Here is a 20,841-nt window from a genome sequence, read left to right as displayed (position 1 = left end):
CTGCTCAGATACAATCAAACATTATTTGTTTTAACGTCAGTTCCAACTGCACGGCCCCTAACAGGCACTAGAGCGTCAATTATTCTTTCCTATAGGATCCCCTTAACAATATCGAGGGAAATGACACCAGGCTGCCATATTTAAACACACTCAACTATATTTACCTTAGTAGAGATCGAAACGGCTATCTTAGAAACAACCGAAAAGCGAATGTGTTACTCAAGTTGGCAGCGTGTATAGAGATTACGTAGATTAGCAACAGATTACGCACTGCTCATATATACATATCATAGAGAACACCCACCACCGTTTACGGCTTACTAAACTCAGCTGAGAGTGGGTCGTTTTGAGGATGATCTTCGTTGTCTAAGAATGTCTTTGTTTGCCTAGACCTTCTAATGTCGTATGTACTTTACGAGGCAAGCAGGATTGTACCGTTGGTCACGTGCTCGGTTCGTGGTGTTCCAAGCTACAGGGTCGAATCCTAGCGCAGTCAGTTGACACTTAAGTGTTTACGTGTAAGAAGAATTTTCCTGTATATTCCTGACTTAATGATAAATTTCACGCCCGCCGAAAACGACTTGAAAGTCTTATTATTATTATTATTATTATTATTATTATTATTATTATTATTATTATTATTATTTTCGTGATTAGTTCATTGGCTCAGCTGATAGATTCCCACCCAGAAGGCTGAAGTTAAGATTTCATTGGAAAGGAATGAACATGTCTGACCTAATTTCATTGCACTGTGCAACTTGAAATACTTCTGTCTTTTAGATAAGTTACATATTCCTTTTGTAGACTGCATCAAATGTTCTTCCTTAGCAGACATCCTGTTAAACAAATAGAGTGACTTGGAAACTTACAGATCGAACTGAAAATCGTTTGAAGTTCGTGATACTATTTCGAGAGTGTTTTTTATGCTTCACAGAGTAACTGGCACTCAGCTTCCTCCATTAAAGCCCATTTCTCCAACAGGTGTTACTTGTCTTTCAGATGTACAGCAGAAAAGTGCAGTTGTAGAATTTAATGGAGCGTCAAACGTGCGTTTTATGTTGTCAAGGTTCAGGCAATCAGGTGTTGAAAATCATATTGGAATGAGAGTTGATGGTAGGACGAGTTCTTGGTTCAAGGTACATAGAGGGGGTTAGATAAAACTGTTATTTTTCACCTTTGTTGTTCATAGTTGACATGGATCATTTACTGAAAGGTATTAAGTAGCCAGTTGGTATAGAGTTGGCTGGAAATATAGCAAGCAATTTGGATTATGCCGATGACTTGATCTTAGTGCTGACTGTGTTGAACGCTTGCAACCTTAGTTCTTAAACTCTAAAAGAAATCAATCAAGTATGATATGGAAATTAGCATTTTTAGGACTAAAGTGATTGCGCTGGGGAATAAAATTAAGCAGATGATACTAAAACGGAACAGATTGATTATTTCAAGTGCTTAGGATATTCCATCTTTCAGTATTATAGTAAAGATATCACATTTAGTTGTATCACTGCAAACGCGGCTATCTCTCAGTTGAGATAAACGGTATTCCCGAAGAAAGAAGTGAGTATTTGGATTACATTCGGGAGATAGTGGGTTCGAAACCCACTTTCGGCTACCCTGAAAATGGTCCTCCGTGATCCCATTTTCGCACCAGGAAATTGTGAAGGCTGTACCCAACTTAAGGCTACAGTCGTTTCTTTCCCACTCCTAGCCCTTTCCCATCCCATTTTCGCCATAAGACTTGTCTATGTCTGTGCGACGTAAAGCCGACTGTATTTTTTAACGAGTTCAAGGAAGAAATTAGCTTTAGACCACTCTCTTCAGACAGATTTTGCTGTAAGGGACTGAACGCTGGGTGGAATAAGGATATATACTTTTTTAATCTGGAGGTAACAAGCATGAATGTATCGAGAATCACTTCTGGGACAAACAGGTGGGAACATTGGCAAGAAGATATTCGCAATTCGAAGATAAAAGCGACGTTAAGATTAAACTCGATGTATGGAGCTGATCGTATGAAATGTCGTCGGTGGTGTGGCCATGCGAGATCAGTGGAAGAGGATAGGCCATCTAGAAGAATAATGCACTCGGGCATGGAGAGAAAGATGAGCAGAGGGAGACGAGGTTGACGGTGGTTAGACTCGTTTTTAATGATTAAAAGATAAGAGTGTTATTGGATTTGCGTCCCACTAACTACTTTTACGGTTTATGGAGACGCCGTATTACCGGAATTTTGCCCCCAGGAGATCTTTTACGTGCCAGTAAATCTACCGATACGAAATTAACATATTTGAGCATCTTCAAATATCACCCGACTGAGCCAGGATTGAACCTGCTACCTTAGGCTCAGAAAGCCAGCGCCCTAATTATCTGAGCCACTCAGTGCGGCGATTAAAAGGTAAGAGCTGGCTGTAAATGTAGTGTTATAGAAGAGCTTAGTTCATTCACAGAGACTTGCAGACTTAACGCTGTAAGATATTGCAGTCTGTAATGTGTGTGTGTGTGTGTGTGTGTGTGTGTGTGTGTGTGTGTGTGTGTGTGTGTGTGTGTGTGTGTGTGTTTTTGTTTTGTACCAGGAAAAATGCCTTTAGCCACTGATATTAGCTTGAAGAGCATGGAATATTTCTGAGGGGTGGAACGTAAGCATTGGAGTTGGTACAGAGAGAGGGTATTAGTACATTGAATTTATATTGTTTTGAAAATCTGGTTTTATTGTTCACAAAGTTCGTGACAAAAGGAAATGTACAACTTCAGTACTATTTCTAATATATCCGTAAATTCGACAACCATTATGATATGTGTGAGTTAGTCTGGAATGCAGGAAGTTATGTTCACACTCAGTCTCAAATGTATGCACCAAAGGACTCAAACGGCTTGGCACTACATTGAACATTCTCATTCATCACACATTCCGCAAGATGTTTTCCTTACCTCCGTGGTACAGACATGTGGATTGCACATGACTTCTGAATCGAAACAACACTCCATAGTGAGAAGAGGGAATTTGGCAAAAGCAAATGTAAAATTTAAACAGACCATTTCAGCACGAATAATCATGTTTAGTGTCTCATAATTCATACATACATACATACATACATACATACATGCATACATACATACATACATACATGCATACATACATACATACATACATGCATACATACATACATACATGCATGCATGCATACATACATACATACATACATACATACATACATACATACTTACTGTACCGGAAACACCGCTACGAGAAAGCAAGTTCGAAGTATGAGTTAAACTTCGCGCTAGGTGAAGGATAGGCAAGCCCGCCAAACTCGGCTGACGTACACGGACGTTGCGGGGTTCAATCTCGCACGAGAATAGAGAGAGGTGAGGCGTGACGAGCACACAAGTCCCCCGTATGGTATTCAACTCACATGTATCACCGTCAAATAAATTAATTTTTGCTTAAAATACTGCATTTATGCATTATAAGTGGGATACTTCAAATGTTAATGAAATTGACACTTGAATCTTTGACTCAAACACCTCGTCGAATGACACGTGTCAAAGTTTCATGAAATTGACACTCGAAAAGAAAACAATTGAACTGCGTAACTGATCACACGTTGCAGTCAGCCATATTGATACTTGGGAAAATTATGTACCAATTTACAATGTCAAGTTCGCGACATAAAAGTCCGCTGATATTGACACGACAGTCTGAAATATTCTATTAAGTCGCAAACTTGTACTATCACTGTTCCTAACTGACTTACTTCGTTATTTTTATGATTGGAACACAGCTCTGAACGTAATATTTGCAGTTCGTGCAAGTTCTGGACATATTAGCACGTTTGTTATAAATTAAACAAGTTTAATGCCACTCGGAGAATGTCCTACACTGTCTGTAAATAATTATGGGAATTAAGTGCACTCAAAGACTGTTCAACACAGTCTACAAATAATTATCAAAGTTTAACTGCTCTTAAAGAACGTATAACAATCTCTGTGAATAATTATCCCGAAGTAGAAACTATAAGTTTAAATGCGGCACTGAAAAATTCTACGCCCTCTCGGAACTTCACGAGAGGAAAACAAAATTTCAAATATGGCATTAATATTCTATGTCCCCACAGTTTGTTACGAAAGTACCAAGTTCAAATGCGGCACTCGGAAATACTCTATGTTCCCACAGTCTCTCATGACAACACAAGTTCAATATGACACTTGGAAAAATCATAAAACTTGGAGAAATTCTAACACTTGGAAAAATGCTATGTTCCTTTGGAACGCCACTATTCGCAAAGAAAACACAAGTCCTAATATGGCACTTGAAGAAAAGTACTATGTTCCACTGGAACCGAGCACTAGAGTGTCAGAGTGTCGTCTCACCGAAATATTGAGTCCCGGCTGGACATAGCTTCGGTCTGCCGCACTTGTAGAGCTCCACCCGTCACCCGTATCGCAGAGACTGTGGAGTATTACAGTCTGTCTGTAGCCTAGATCGCCGTGCTCTTATACCTGGAGCTGATGAAGCATCTCGAAACGTGGATATTTTCTACCTCTATAACGCCTAAATTACTTGGTAGATTTGCTCAAGAATTTAATAATTTGCAGCTGCTATTTCGTAGCCTCAACGTTGGCTGTGCAATAGTAATTGCATCTTAACTCCAAATAGTCTGTTTACAGATGAATCGGAACATTATCGTATATGGTCATGCTCGCTGAGCGAGGCCGGACCGAGGCGGCCACGTCACTGCTGTGTACGTCAGCCGAGTTCGGCGGACTTACTTATCCTTCACCTCGCGCAAAGCTTAACTCATACTTCGAACTTGCTTTCTCGTAGCGGTGTTTTCGGTACAGTATGTACGTATGTATGCATGTATGTATGTATGTATGTATGTATGTATGTATGTATGTATGTATGTATATATGTATGTAATATGAGACACTAAACATGATCATTCGTGCTGAAATGGTCTGTTTAAATTTTACATTTGCTTTTGCCAAATTCCCTCTTCTCACTATGGAGTGCTCTTTCGATCCAGAGGTCACGTGTAATCCACATGTCTGTACCACGGAGCTAAGGAAAACATCTTGCGGAATGTGTGATGTATGAGAATGTTCAATGTAGTGCCAAGCCGTTTGTGTCCCTTGGTGCATACATTTGAGACTGAGTGTGAACATAACTTCCTGCATTCCAGACTAACTCACACATATCATAATGGTTGTCAAATTTACGGATATATTAGAAATAGTACTGAAGTTGTGAATTTCCTTTTGTCACGAACTTTATCGTCGACTTTAGCAACTCTGGGAAATTAGTCTTTGTGTGACATCTGTTCGAAGTTTCCGACGAAAGATTACGAGAAATACGAGACAAGATTTTATTTTTTCACCATTGTTTGGTTGTCATACAATTCTTTATTGTGTTCAACTAAAATATTCCTGTCGATACTAATATTGATTCATGATTTATAGTGCAACTTTTCCCCTGATTTCTGCCAAGCCATTTGTGCCCCTTGGTGCATACATTTGAGACTGAGTGTGAACATAACTTCCTGCATTCCAGACTAACTCACACATGTCATAATGGTTGTCAAATTTACGGATATATTAGAAATAGTCCTGGTTGTGCATTTCCTTTTGTCACGAACTTTATCGTCGACTTCAGCAACTGAAGTTGCTGAAGCTGATATGAAATACGCTTCGTTACTTTCCACGAGCATTCCAGAGTTTTGAAAATAATATTAAAATCTTAAAATCAAATTAATCCATTTTAAGTTTGAAGTACTTTCTTTTAAAGAATAATAAGATCGTATTTAAAATACTTGAACTTACGAACTAGAGTTAACCAGTTCCAACACGAACCACATATCAGAATATTTGCTAATATTTACTGCATCAACTATGAAAATAAATTGCTGGTTACTACTCGGAAATGAAAAAGTATTTCACTCGCGCAAAATGTGCATACTGTATGTAACCAGTGAAGCTAGTCATGAAAATGGTATACAGAGTATTGCAAAACTACCTGTATAAATTGATACAGGAAAGAGGGAATACCAAGACCAGCATATTTTGAATAGGAATGTGTCCTCTCGCGTCAGCTATTGGCGTGAGGGGTATGAACAAAGTTGTTTGTTTGGGCTTCCCTGGGTTGGCTATAGTTCTCTCAGTTTCCTCATTAACGATCGGCGACTCAAACGTTAAGCTGTACCACTCCCCGACAGTAACAAGATCTATGACTGTCTACACTCTCTTTTGTTACTATTAGCAGATGTCTCCTGACCAATAGCGTGCTTGCTTTGTCAGTCACAATCCACGTAGAATACTTCAAAAGCGAGCCTGTCCTGAAGTCGGCTCACTTGTCAGGTCCCCAGTGTTGCACAGCAGCACGCAATTCTCTCCAGTCTCCCTGCTCGCTCTCAGAGGTTAAATAGAGTTGACAACGCTGTGTCTCGAGTTGTGGAAATCCTGGCATTCCACGGACAAGGCATGTACACACAGCCGGTCAGCTAGGCTTCAAAAGCGTGCCGGTCGTTAACGAGGAAATTGCAAGAATTATACCATTGGCTAAGAGTAGTCAAGTGGGGAAGAAGTAACTATATGTCCTTCTTATCATCCACGTTAAGACAGCAGCCATTTTATAGCAAATACTACTGTGGTTACTAGTCATCTGAAAGAAGGTTTGGGTACCATCGAAGAGGCTGAGATACCCATTGCCTGGCCACCAACATCATCTGATATATTCCTGGACATTTTTCCTCTGAAGACATAGCAAACAGCTAATATATGAGACCCTAACTGAATTAGAGGAGCCCCTAACAGAAATTGCTGCCGTCGCTGGATAGCATGCTATGATTCTTTGAAGGTGTATGAAAATTAATTAATGCTCAATGCATTGATGTTGAAAGTGGTCAGAGCTTCAAGCACATTCTGCGAATACAGATGTAGCATAGCCTCCAACAGAAAGTGTAATAAGTCTGTGGTACTATCAGCTGACTTCATAGGGCATACAGTCCTATCCAAAATACGTTTATCTTGGCATTTCCTATTTCCCGTATCATTTGCATAGTATTATTATCATTCTCTTCAAAATAACACACACACACCTCAACTCTTCATCTCTTTGTAAGCCCCCAAACATGAATCAGCAATAAGTGTAATAAGTAAGCTTACAAAATGATGATGTGATATTCAGAGAGCTCAAGCTTGTTCCCTTTTTCTAGATTCAAGGTCTCATGCCAGGAGAGAAGATATTGGACTACTGGGAACCTGGACGAGGTCTTTTGGCGAACCCTGACCACTTCCTGTCCTCACTCATGAACTTCGACAAAGAATCCATCACGGAACAGATGCAACAGAGCCTGAAGCCGTACATAGAAAACCCAGCATTTCAGCCCGCCAAGATCCTCTCTGTGAGTAGTTCCTGTGCACATTCCCTAATACAATTACATTATCACGAAATCAATGATAAAAAATTAAATATAAATCAGTCTGAAATGACAAACAATTCTTGCCTTTATGATTGTATGGGCTATAAAGAATTACATCGTTAGAAACAGTTGGTGTATATTTTTTCAGCAGAAACTCCGGGCTGTGGATAGGTAATAATGCTAGAATATTCTCAATACTGTTTCTATGATATTTAACTTTAACTTAGTTACTGTCATTTCCAACTGATATTACTGCTGTTTTAGCCACTAATATGTCCCTGTAATTTCAAGGTTTATACGTAGAAAGGAAGCTAATAGAACAACAATCCACTATGCGATTCAAAATTGCTTGTTTCCAAAATTATCACCTATACTGGCACTCAAACACACTGGGCTATCCTTGTCCGTCAATCAGCGATCTAACGATAGAATGAAAAGGGTAACTATTTTAACGCTAACAGTGGAGTTTAGAACATCTCCTTATTGACTTTGAACAAAAGTCATCATTATTATTGTCATCAGTTCTTCGCTTCAGCAAGCCGTTGAGGCTGACAGCCATGTTGTTTTGTCCCTTATAACTACAAAACTACCACCACCAAGCCGGGTACGGGTGATTACGAGCCTCCTCCAACTCGTCCTGTCCATCCTTAGCTGATGTTCTACTTTTGCCACCAATTTACATTGTATTTTGCAAGGTATTTTAAAATGTTTTTCCCAACCACCACGAGGTCTCCCTTTGGGCCTGTTACCAACAACAAGCCTATTTGAAGCCATTCTTCTCGTATGTCCATAATATCGTAATCTGCTTAGTTCCAAGTTTTCTAACAACTCCTGTCCAATTCTAGTTGTTACCGGATATTTCCATCCCACATTTTGTCTCTCCATGTCTGTTGGAGACAAAAACTAGGGAACTTCATTTTAGTGGCCTGTCAGTTAAAGTTGCTGCTTCCTGCACGAAAGTTAGAATTGGTACTGTAACATGTCCCATGTTATGCGTACGGCTGTCAAGGTTGTTGTATATCATTAATGTGTAATAGCTTATTATGTAAGTAAATATGGGGGGAATCATGTTGTTTTCATTATGCCAAAATTAATTTATAATATAGTAATGTACATATTCGAGTTATGATCATTAATTTCGAGTATGTATTTGTTCAAACTGTATATTTTAGTGGTAAGAATCAGACAGTCTTGCCTGGAGAATTTTAACTTAGCCTACATGTGTAATCGTGGATAAAACTATGGACATTAATATCCAGGCAAACACAGTCGTGTGTATATGATTCATAAAGAACGGAAAATTTGGCAGGCTTGGTTTATCCAAGCACCTGATTATGAAAACGTGGAGTAATGGAACGGAAGATTTCGTTTTGAGTGAAGTAGAAGAGGTGATAGCGAGCACATAAATTCGTAGGAAGTGTAAGTCTAGGAGGGATTGCTTATTCTGATTCAGAGGACGCGTGACGTTACTCATATTTTTCAGTGACTGGTCTTAGAGGATCGAATTAAGAAGGACAAGCCCACGTACATGGCGTTCGTAGATCTGTAAAAAGCATTCGATAATGTTGATTGGACCAAGCTATTTGAGATACTGAAGATGATAGGGATCAGACACCGAGAACGAAGAATTGTCTACAATCTGTATAAAAATCAGTCCGCAGTGATAAGAATCGTGGGATTCGAAAAAGAGACAACAATCCAGAAAGGAATGAGGCAAAGCTGCAGTTTGTTTCAGTGTTTATATAGAACAGGCGGTAAAGGAAAATCAAGAAGAATTTGGAAAGGGAATGACAATCCTAGGAGAGGAAATCAAAACTTGGAGATTTGTTGATGATATTGTTATTTTATCTGAGACTGCAGAAGATCTGGAGAAATTGCTGAATGGCATGGACAGAGTCTTGAATAAGAAGTACTGGATGAAAATAAATAAGTCCAAAACAAAACTAATGTAGTGCAGTCGAACGAAGTTACGTGATGCAGGTAATATTACTGCAGATTAGGGAACGAAGTCTTATAGGAGGTTGATGAGTATTGTTACTTGGGTTGTAAAATAACTAACGATGGAAGAAGTAAGGAGGATATAAAAAGCAGACTAGCAAAATTACGGAAGGCGTTTCTTAACAAAAGGAATTTGCTCATTTTGAACATCGATATAGGAATAAGGAAGATGTTTATGAAGACTTTTGTCTGGAGCGTGACATTGTAAGGAAGTGAAACATGGACGATAACTAGTTCAGAAAGAAAGAGAATATAAGGTTTTGAAATGTGGTGTTACAGAAGGGTGCTGAAGATGAGATGGATAGATCGAATCACTGAATCGAATTGGTGAGAAGAGATCGGCATGGCTAAATTTGACGAGAAGAAGGGACAGAATGATAAAACACATCTTAAGACACCCAGGACTTGTTCAGTTGGTTTTTGAGGGAAGTGTAGGTGGAAAGAACGGTAGGAGTAGACTAAGGTGTACAAAAGTTTGGTGCATCTTATATCCTATTGCCTATTTCCTGGTTAATGGCATTGCTGGTATAGTCAGAAGCTACGAAGTTCTCTAAGACAAGCAGATTAGAGCAGATGTAAGATCCAGCAGTTATATAGAAATGATTGGGTATAGGAATGAAAAGGTTAGCATATGATGGGATGGCATGGAGAACTGCCTCAAACCAGTCTATGGACTGATGACTTAAACATTATTATTATTATTATTATTATTATTATTATTATTATTATTATTATTATTATTATTAATTTATTTGTCTGTCTGTCTGTCTGTCTGTCTGTCTGTCTGTTTGTTTGTTTGTTTGTTTGTTTGTTTGTTTGTTTGTTTGTTTGTTTGTTTGTTTGTTTGTTTGTTTGTTTGTTTGTTTGTTTGTTTCATTGCAAGTCGCAAAGTGATAATTACATTAAGTTATGGTACGAGAATTAACATTTTTAATATATATTTTATGTGCTAATTTGCGCCCAAGCATGAGGCAAAGTATTTAAGTAGATTACAATTGTCACCCAACAGTGATGCAATGGCTAAAGGTATATTACAATTGGTACCGAACAGTAGGACATATTTTTTTAGGTTACAGTACGAGATATGTTTTGTTCAGTGTAGTTAATGAACGAAGTGGCAAAATTTTGGTACATCTTACATCCTATTGCCTATTTCCTGGTTAATGACATAGCTGGTATATAAACATAAGCAACGAAGCTCTCTAGGACTTTGATATGAACGGAGTAAGTTCTGTATGCATTTCTAATCCTTGTATTTTGCAACGTATCAAATATCTACGAATGCTTTCTATACCGGTACCTTTAAAAGGATTAAATTTACCAGTATACTTCCTACTTCAAAGCAAAAGTAATGGAATGTAGTTGAATAATGTCATATACTATAGGAAATATTAGATTAGGAAGTGAAGTCTTGAGATAATATTGTTACTTGGATAAGAGAACAAATAACGATGGCTGGAATTAGGAGGACATAAAATGCGAATTACTACTAAAAAAGGAGGCCTTTCTTAAGAAAATGGGTTTGCTCATATCAAACGCTTGTTAGAGAGATGTTGTTGTTGAAGTTTATGGAAGGGAAACATGGACAATAACTACTATAGTGTAGAGAGCAGCAGAATGTCGTAGAAGCTTCTGAAATGTAATGATACAGCATGTTGCTGATCATATGGGTGGATCGGACTACAAATGAAGAGATAGTGGACCCAGTTGGCGAGACGATAATGTTTTGATCAAAGTTGATCAGAGGAACCGACACATCCTGATATATCCGGGAATGGTTCAGTTATTTTCTGAGGGAAGTGTAATTGGAAAGATCTATTGGGATAGACCAACGCATGTATATGATAAACAGAGTAGATGCAGATTGAAATAATTACGTAGTGGCGTGAAAAACTGCATGAAGCTAGTCTATGAACGGATGGGCCAAACAGCACTGTACGTATTGCTTGATTATACATCGCATATGAAGTTTTAGAGAATTTATAGCGCTAGTATGTGCAGTGACTCAGATTATTACGTTTTACACAAGGTACAACACCAAAATACCGCCCAAGGAAGTGATCACATACCTTCAGACCAACTGCCTTAAATTTCCACCTTGCGATTCACCCTATAATTCGAATTAAAGCTTAATTGATGATGATGATTTACCATGACATCGGAGATATCGAACAACTTAAACAACAAATACGCACTTAATTGCCGGGATCGTCTTCCCAAGAGATAGGCCTAGATATCAGCCGTAGTAGACAAATGAAGGCGGCGCGGTGCTTGAAGATGGATGAGGCAGTAGATAGCGGCTATATTGAGCCCGACGTGTCTACTTTTGCTACGACATTGTAAATCATATCTATGATATCTGTCTGTCTTGGAATGTGTGTTATTTTAAAATAAATTCTAGCATCACCGAAAATGCTTTCATCATTACTCTGACAACAGAGATCTGTTTCTTCATTCAACGGAAAAGAATCCTAAAATCACCAATTTAGAAGAAGAGCAACTTCAGAATTACGTAATGAAATAAAGATAACATGGAAAGTGTATCTATATTCTAGAGAACATATTCTGTTGAAAATAGAAATAACATGGACTGGGCCAATATCTCTGCTAAATGGATTATAACGTATGTCGAAGAATTGTTACGAGTCGTTCGGCAACCAGGCGCACTTCTTCTATTTACAGTTGTAGACTCAGAAACTGGATGAGATCCTCTTGCTATGCGTGATGGTAGTAGTGGTAGTGGTGGTGAAGACGATGATGATCAATAATGTGACGATGACCACTTTGAAAGCCATTATTATAGATCGGGGATATCTAGAAAGCGAGCTGCGAAAATCTGTTTTATTATAATGTGATTTAATGTTATATTTTACTCCGAATAGCCAACGGCCGTAGCCGTGTTGAAACACCGGATCCCGTGAGATCTCCGAAGTTAAGCAACATTGGGCGTGGTCAGGAGTTGGATGGGTTGCCACGCGCTGTTGGTGGGGGGTAAGGGAATGGAGGAGCGGAAAGGAACTGGCCACCCTACCGCACGTAAACTCCAGCTCAGGAACACCTCTGCGGAGGTTCGGACCTGCCTTCGGGCAGAACAACCCTTACCTTATCTTTACTCAGAACATTTATCTTTAAATTTGTCCTTTATCCTTTAATAGACATTAAGTTGTTTTTCATCCTATTGGGTTATTTATAAAGCTATATATTCCAAAACAAGCTGGAACTTTTCCAAAATACTTTAGAGTAAATAACTTAACACACTGCCCACGTTGCCATCGTTTGATCGTAAAATCAAAAGCAATGGACTCTTCAGGATTTCTATAAATTCTGAGAATTATGGATGACTTGAATATTTTTGTACTGTGATAAAATATGCTCTATGATCCATTGAAAGCTGGGATTGATGATCAGTCACCCAGCTTGCTCCTATAACTCTGCAAATTTTAGGCTGATCCATTTGTTCAAACCAAGGTAGTGCACCCTTGCAGAGCTCCTTCGGTGTAGATTAGATGTCAATGTTGCCTCGGCTGCCCTAAAAAAAAATATACTTACCGAAGGTGGTGAGGTCCTCTTCTCAGGCGCGATCAGTCCCTGTCAATTCATGATCTTCATAATTATAATTCCATACTGACAATTACTTTGAAAGCAAGAAAAGTGAAACACTTTCTGTAGTCAAAAAATCAAAAATAAATGTCTTCCTTACACAATATAAAATCCCTGTCATCGAATCAGGATGCATAGGGATAGTGCATTCGGTAAACTATTGACTACAATAATTTATGACTCAGACTGATTTGAGTTTAAATATGTATATAAAATTTTATTGATAAATCAAAAGAGAAAAGTGAATAAAATTTTGTTAAAATGTAAAATAAGTTTTGTTAATGTTACATTATTACCTTATAAGACTGTACACGAATTCTCAATAATGACACACATGACTACCTCATTAATCCCTAAAGAATAATATTTATAATTTTCCATAAAATTTTGTTTTAAATGATGTTTCCCATATTTGTGCATCCAATTATATAATGTCTGTGTAATTATACATTATTTACTAGGATAATGTTGTTTATAAACCAGGTGGATCAATTGAATAACAATATACTCATGAGAACATTTAGTGATGATAATGATAATAATAACCATAATAATAATAATAATAATAATAATAATAATAATATTAATATTGATATGAATAAATTTTTTGTATAGACAATTCAAGTTATTCATCAAAAAAACTACGTGCCATCAGTCAAAATAATTATAATAGATAAAATTGTTTTATATAGATATAAAAAAATAAAGTATCGATTAACTAATTAATAAAATTGTTTTGATATCACTGAATTACATTGTAAACCAATTAAAAGAATACAGGAAAGTCTCCACAGTGTATCCCAAATGCATATCTGTAGTTTGGAAAACCAACCTAAAATGTAATACAATAGTAATAATAATAATAATAATAATAATAATAATAATAATAATAATAATAATAATAATAATAATAATAATTGAAATAATACGACGATTCTGCGCAGATCAAATCTAGAAATTGTCACTACTAATCTCTCAAATATATGAAATAAGTTTGCAAACAAACCTACCAGAAGTTACCATAATATAATAATTAATTAAATTACTAATTTTATTGCACTCAAATTTATTAATCATATAATTAACTGCTTAACTAACCACTGGAAATCATTGTCTTGTGACTCAAATCCTCCAATCTAGTGATATTAATGAATTTACAATGCATCGAGATGATAATAATAATAATATTGTAATAATAATAATAATAATAATAATAATAATAATAATAATAATAATTGAAACGATAATAATAATATCATTTAATGAATGTTATTTCTATGTTGGATATCATAAAAAAAATCCTAAAGAAGTAATATTCGCCTACCAAAATCCAATACTGTTGTTAACCAAATCGTAGACAAATTGAATAAAATAAAAAAATATAAAATGTTAATATTTAATTAATTAATAAATCCATAATTGACTGACACAAGTGATTAACATGGTACTCATCAAGACTCCCTAATTGCTTGTGAAATTCATTGGTAAAATGTTAAATAATAATATCCAATATTAATAATAATAATAATAATAATAATAAATAATAATATCTTAACATGACCTGTAATTACAGTATTCTTGATCCACCATCCTGATAAGTTATAATGTGTTTATGTCATTTATCTTAGAACATTCATTTGCCATGAATAACACCATTGGAAAATAATCTTACTTAACAGTGCTTATTGTTTTTCTTTTTCTATAAAACCATATTTGCCATAATTCAATGAAATACCTAATCCACTGTGTAAAGGCATAACCATGAAATTCTCATAATAGAGTTCACCAATATTAATAATAATAATAATAATATTTCTCTTATCAAAACTGTTACTGAGTTCCCATAACTTCAATATCTTCCTTCCAGGTGCAATAAACAATAATAGCTTTAACCTGAGAATTCAGTAACTTTAACTCACATAATGGACCTTGGTTGTTGTTGCACACAAATCTAAAGCTTTACTTTCGATATATGCGAGTGACCCTTACTTAGATATCGTAAAATTAATCTAGAAAAGACAGACTCTCCTAATTTAAATAAACATACCCTAATTTATGCTAATATGTACACCAAGCGAGATAACGCAGCCAGAAATCCTAACCTAATACCTAAAGTTCCACTAATATATACATGTATGAACCTTGTCATCAGCACATACCACACTTTTGGCCTATTTCAGCGCCTCAACATATTATAATTCGCTGAAATATAGCCATGATCCATTGCAAATGTTACTGTGGTTTCTTCAGAATAAAATGCATAGACAATGCACAGACAATAAAGAAAGTACCTAAATAATGGCTAATATGAGGCAAATAAAAATAATAAATATATCTAATATTAATAATAATAATAATAATAATCATCTGTTAAAACCAATAAAATAGTTCCTACTGGCAAGCATCCACACCAGCCCAGTTGCGTGATCCATGTTACCAACCTAACTTTAAAATATCATTTAAATGCGTACTATAACTTTCTCTGAATAGAACGATATTGTCTCACGGCTAAACCATTTACATGTATCTTCTGGTCCTTCTAACTCATATACCTTCTTTAACTGGCTTATTTATTTCCTCACATTTATTCATTTACGACGTCATCATCATTTCTTATTTTGCACGAATTTTATTACCTCTCAGCTATCACGCTGATACTTATATTTCCATTTTTATTTAGAATATGTTCGCCATACTCTTTGTTCTCCATAATTATCTTCAGGTAAATAACCTCATGTGTTACCATATCCTCTCAACTACGGACCTTCAAACATCTCAAATAAATTACCGTTGCTCAATATCGTTCTTATTATTTGACAACACCTTGATTTACCTGAGCCAAAAATAAATCCTTTTATTTAACATTGTTCACTCAACCGTCTAACCGCGTTACTTGCCATAGCAACCAATATGTTGATGTATCAGTGTTACTGTCGTCCCAACAGAATTTTCGACAGTAACTATTGATTATATATATGTTTTATTATCATTAATTGACTTCATCACTCCTCCATTACGGTAACTGTGCTTGCGTGAAACAAATAAAATTCCGCCTAAATAAAATACTGAGAATGCTACTAATAATAATAATAAAAGTGCAGGTATAGGCGAATCACTCATTATAATTGCCTCGAAAATATAACTTGGTCAATACAGATCGAAATAGTACACGCACGACTAATAATAATAATAATAATAATATTTACACTACTCATAAACAGAATTATCCTAATGTTCTGGCTGTGTACTCGGGTTTATAATTACATCATCGTCACTCGCATACCTATCTAAATAAAGATACCACTATCAAAGGAAAGCTTTAGATTTTAAATCAAACATGAGATTGTGTACTCACATTGAGGGCACTTCGGGATCGCCAGGACTAAAGGCAGCCATGTTGTCTTACAGATTCATGACCAACATGTTAATATCATTGACCATTCTTGCTGTATCCGGCATTGGCTTATATTACTACTTTCCACTTTTGCTTGACACACTTAACAATGCTTATTTCCTACTCATAATATTAAACACGATAACTTGTTTTAAAACTAGACATTACACTGTAACACATATATACACACATACGCAGTACTCAGATATTTGGGAACTTAGGCCGGATTTTTACGTACTCTGCTTTAACACACTGCTGCTTCTCACGAAGCGAAATCCTTCACGGGCTTAACGGTTTCCTTTGTAAAGACCCAGCTGGGGGAGAAAGTGTCCACCCCCACACGACCTAAATACTTATAGAGAGGGAGAGTATTTCCTCCGCTCAAATGTTTCAAACATACTAACAGCTCCGCGGTAGCAGGCTAATTGTTCTCCACCATTTACGGCTTACACATATATTTTAAACTGTTTGGGTTGCTCTGCGGGCTACACACTCTAACTGCGTCACCTAAGATGCACTACTGCATAATTCAAAGTTTCGTCTTCGCCCTGCATAGACTGAACACTCGTAAAATCTGTCAATTTAATACTCCACTCACTTGGGTGGTTTTAAATACCTTAACAGCCCAACTACTGTTTATAAAGCGTATTTCCACCTCCACTGTAGTAATAAATACACACAATTCTGTACCTTTGTACTTGAATACGGAGCAAAGTTAAGACACGTCTGACCCCCACAAGACTCTTGATGATGACTGACTCGTGAGAAGCCACTACTCGGGGGATGTTGGCGCACTAATCGGCGTAGGAACACTAATTCTTGCCACTAAAAATCCCAACCAAAGGAATGCTGGGTAGCTCCAAAATAAAGTTGCTAAAAACATAAAATGCCTTGTACACACAAATTGCATCAATTCTTGTTACTGCCATGATGCATCGTGACTCTAAAATTGTTCGTAATTTCTTTTACAATACAGTAGGCGTTAGTTGGACTATATCTTCTGCCGCGCTGATAAACCACTCTCCACGCTGGCAAGGGGTTCCCACTGCCGGTGATAACAAACATCTGGATACACAATATTCCAATCCATTTGCCACAAACCAATAAGTTAGTTCAGAATTACTACAATAATTACTGACATCTCCTCTTAATATAATCTTCCTTAAATACTGACAGGGATTAATTACAAGCCACATATCATTTGGTCGCGCTAATTTTGAAATTATTTAAATGCAGCAATCTGATTGGAGCACATACTCCGCTGTTCATCTATATGGACGAGTTCATTCCAAAATAAGGGGATTCGGGTATTTAGAACCATGATTCTCCATCTCAGTCACTCCTGCCAGTACTTTTCCACTCTAACTACGCAGTTCCAAAAGATGATGTAATAACAGGTGTCCCAATAATTTATTTTTAGCAGAGAGAGAAGCGTGGCTTCTTATCAAGGCTTCATTCTCACGAGCTAGCTACCATTAATTTCCAATGCTGTCCCTTTGTTTAAGAACGCTGGCTATTACTATTTATTAACAAATACAATTATTAAAATGTTGCCAATCAGACTCATCCGATGGGTGCAACACTCTCCCACTTTAAATAAAAATTTTGAGAGTATCGAGAAAATTTTTTCACCTCCATGTTCATAATGTAACTTGCATGCATCACTTGCAACCATCTGTGAGTCTGTACTATTTTATGCTCTATTTGACTTAAGCAAGTTACTCCGGAGCTCTTGATTCTCTTGAAGAAGGCGTCTCTGTTCCTCTATTAACTGTTCTGCTATATTTAGTAAAACCTTCCTCAATTCTATTTGTTCTTGCAGACATACTGGACAGCATTCTCTTCTCTCTTCTCCCTGGCGTTGGGCCGAAATGGTGTTGTCTTCTTCCTCGGAAACAAGGGATGTCGCCTCCTCATCTGATGATGAATCCGTGTCCTCCGCATCTCCTTCCTCCTTCTCGGAGCAGACGTCATCTTCTTCTGATGATTTTCCCCACTGTACGGCGATGTTAACTTGTGGTGGAACCTCGTGTCGTGGCTGTCTATAGAGTTTCAAATTTGAAGCATTGAAAATGACTTCGTTGTTCCCGTCCAGGTCTGTTATCTTGTATGCATTGTTGTTAAAGGTTTGAGTGACACGATATGGGCCTATGTAAAGTGGTGCGAATTTAGCATAGTATCTAGCTGCAGGTACTGAAGTAGCTGGACGTCGGATCAATACAAGTTCTCCCACTCTCAGCGGACGATGAAATCTTCTCCCCTGAACTCTCCTCAAGCGACGCTGCGCTTGTTGTTGCAGATGTTCGGCTACCTCTCGTATTCTTATTTCTGGTGCAGGTTGTGCATCCATTGGGCTATCCACGACAGCGTGCCAAGGTCTAGCGGGATATTGATTCAAATGAACCACTGATGGTATAGTTCCTGTTGCTTCATGGATTGTGTTATTGATACAGTCAGTAATCACTGGCAAAAGTTTCATCCATTTGGCATGCTCATTAGGGATATAGATCCTACAAAATTTCGAAATAACCTTCATAACCCTCTCAGATGGGTTACTCTGAGGATTTCTAATAGAACTCATAACATGCTTAATGTCTAGCTCCTGTAGAGTCGCTTTAAATTGAGCTGCTGTAAATTGAGGCCCATGGTCAGTTAGTAAACTTTCCGGTTTTCCCATACCAGGAATTATACTTCGAGTGAGGCATCTTACAACAAGTTTAGTGTTTGCCTTTTGCATGGGCAATAAGGTGGTAAATTTTGAAAATACGTCCATTGTCACCAAGATAAACCTTTTTCCCCTAGTGGACTTCGGAATTGGACCAAAAATATCCATTGCGTACAACTCCTTGGGCTTACTTGGCAACCACGGAATAGGCATTTGCCTAATAAGGTATGAATTTGCCTTAACCCTTTGGCAAATGTCGCAGGTAATAATTGCTTCTCTTACAGATTTTCTAAGGTTTTTCCAAATAAAGTTCTTTTGAATGGTAGCCACTACTTTGTCAATTCCTCCATGTCCTGTAATCCGGTGAACGTGCCAAATAATCTCTTCCTGGAGTTGAGATGGAATTACCACCCTTAATTTTGTATGATCCTTGTCCAAATATCTGACCAAAAGATTATTTACAATTAGGTATTCCTCGGCCTCTTTCTGAATTTCTATATAGTTAGGATCCCCTTGCTGAATTCTTCCCTGGAGAAAGTCAATTAATCTACTCAAAGTAGCATCTGCCTGTTGATAGCGAGCTAATTGACTCAAATGAAGCAAAACTTCTTGGTCTTCCTGTACGAGGTCAACATAATTTGCTTGCTCCTCTTCTTCATTAGGGTTTCTGCTGAGAATATCTGCAATGATGTTTTCTTTACCAGGACAGTGTTCTATTGTGAAATTAAACTGCTGCACATATAGAGACCATCGTGAGACTCGTTGACTAGAAACAGCCGTTTTTAACATAAATGTGAGTGCCTTATGATCGGTCCTGATCTTTACTGGGAAACCATATACTATCTTCTGCCAGTGTTGCAGCGCTTGAACTATGGCCAACATTTCCAATTCTGTGGTGCTATAGTTGACTTCATGTTTCCTCAACTTTCTACTGTAAAATGAAATATATCTTTTGGCATTTGGTGGGTGCTCTTCTTCTTGAAATAATACCGCCCCAATTCCAACGTTGGAAGCATCCGTTTGCAGTACAAATGGTAACTCAAAGTCTGGGTAAGATAATTTGATACTTCTGGAAAGCAACTCCTTTGTTCGCTGGAAAGACATCTCCGTTACATCCGTCCATCGCCACTTATTATTCTTGTGCAACAGGTCTTGCAATGGAGCCACCACCTCAGTATAATTTGGACAGTGGTCCGCAAAGAATTGGCACATACCCAAGAATTGCCTGATGTGCTTAATCTTCCTGGGCCTCTGAAAGTTATTGATGGCCTCTAATTTTATTTGGTTGGGTCGGATTCCTACGCCATCTATGATATGCCCTAGGAAAAGTATTTCAGTTTGGCAAAAGTGAGATTTCTTTAAATTGACCTTAAACCCCGTATCAATTAAATTTTGGAACAATAGACTGACTCGTTGCAAATTTTCCTCAAATGATGTGCTTGGGATAATGATGTCATCGATAAACCTGGTTGTAAATTCCTTGACAGCGTCAGTCAGGTTCCTGTCCAAGGCTCTTATCAATGCTGCGCTGCTATTCTTCAGGCCAAAGGGTAGACGTTCAAAGGTGTATGTATGCTGGTCAAATATAAAGCCAGTTAGTAATTTTGACTTCTCCTCTAGTTGGATGTGATGAAAAGAAGAGGTCAGGTCTACCCCCGTAAACATGTTCATCCCCTTGAAACGACGGATGATATCCTTAATTGGAGGCGCTTTATCATTTTCTGGAATGAGGTTTTCATTTACTTGTCGTGCATCCAAGCAAA

At 37.4% G+C, this 20,841-nt stretch overlaps 1 protein-coding gene across 1 annotated transcript in view; it reads left to right on the top strand.

Moving 5' to 3' along the window:
• The window catches only part of LOC136866853 (dynein axonemal heavy chain 1), a 1,878,455-nt gene that overhangs the window by 1,475,874 nt on the left and 381,740 nt on the right, over positions 1-20,841 (top strand). Inside the window, exon 21 of the mRNA XM_068226864.1 lies at positions 7,215-7,403. Within this exon, the coding sequence (XP_068082965.1) occupies positions 7,215-7,403 (189 nt within the window). The remainder of the gene's footprint in view (positions 1-7,214; positions 7,404-20,841) is intronic.

The sequence above is a fragment of the Anabrus simplex genome, chromosome 3 (assembly GCF_040414725.1).
Source record: "Anabrus simplex isolate iqAnaSimp1 chromosome 3, ASM4041472v1, whole genome shotgun sequence".
Lineage (NCBI taxonomy): Eukaryota > Metazoa > Arthropoda > Insecta > Orthoptera > Tettigoniidae > Anabrus > Anabrus simplex.
Note: the sequence above shows the minus strand (reverse complement) of the source record. Positions and strands in the feature narration are given on the sequence as shown.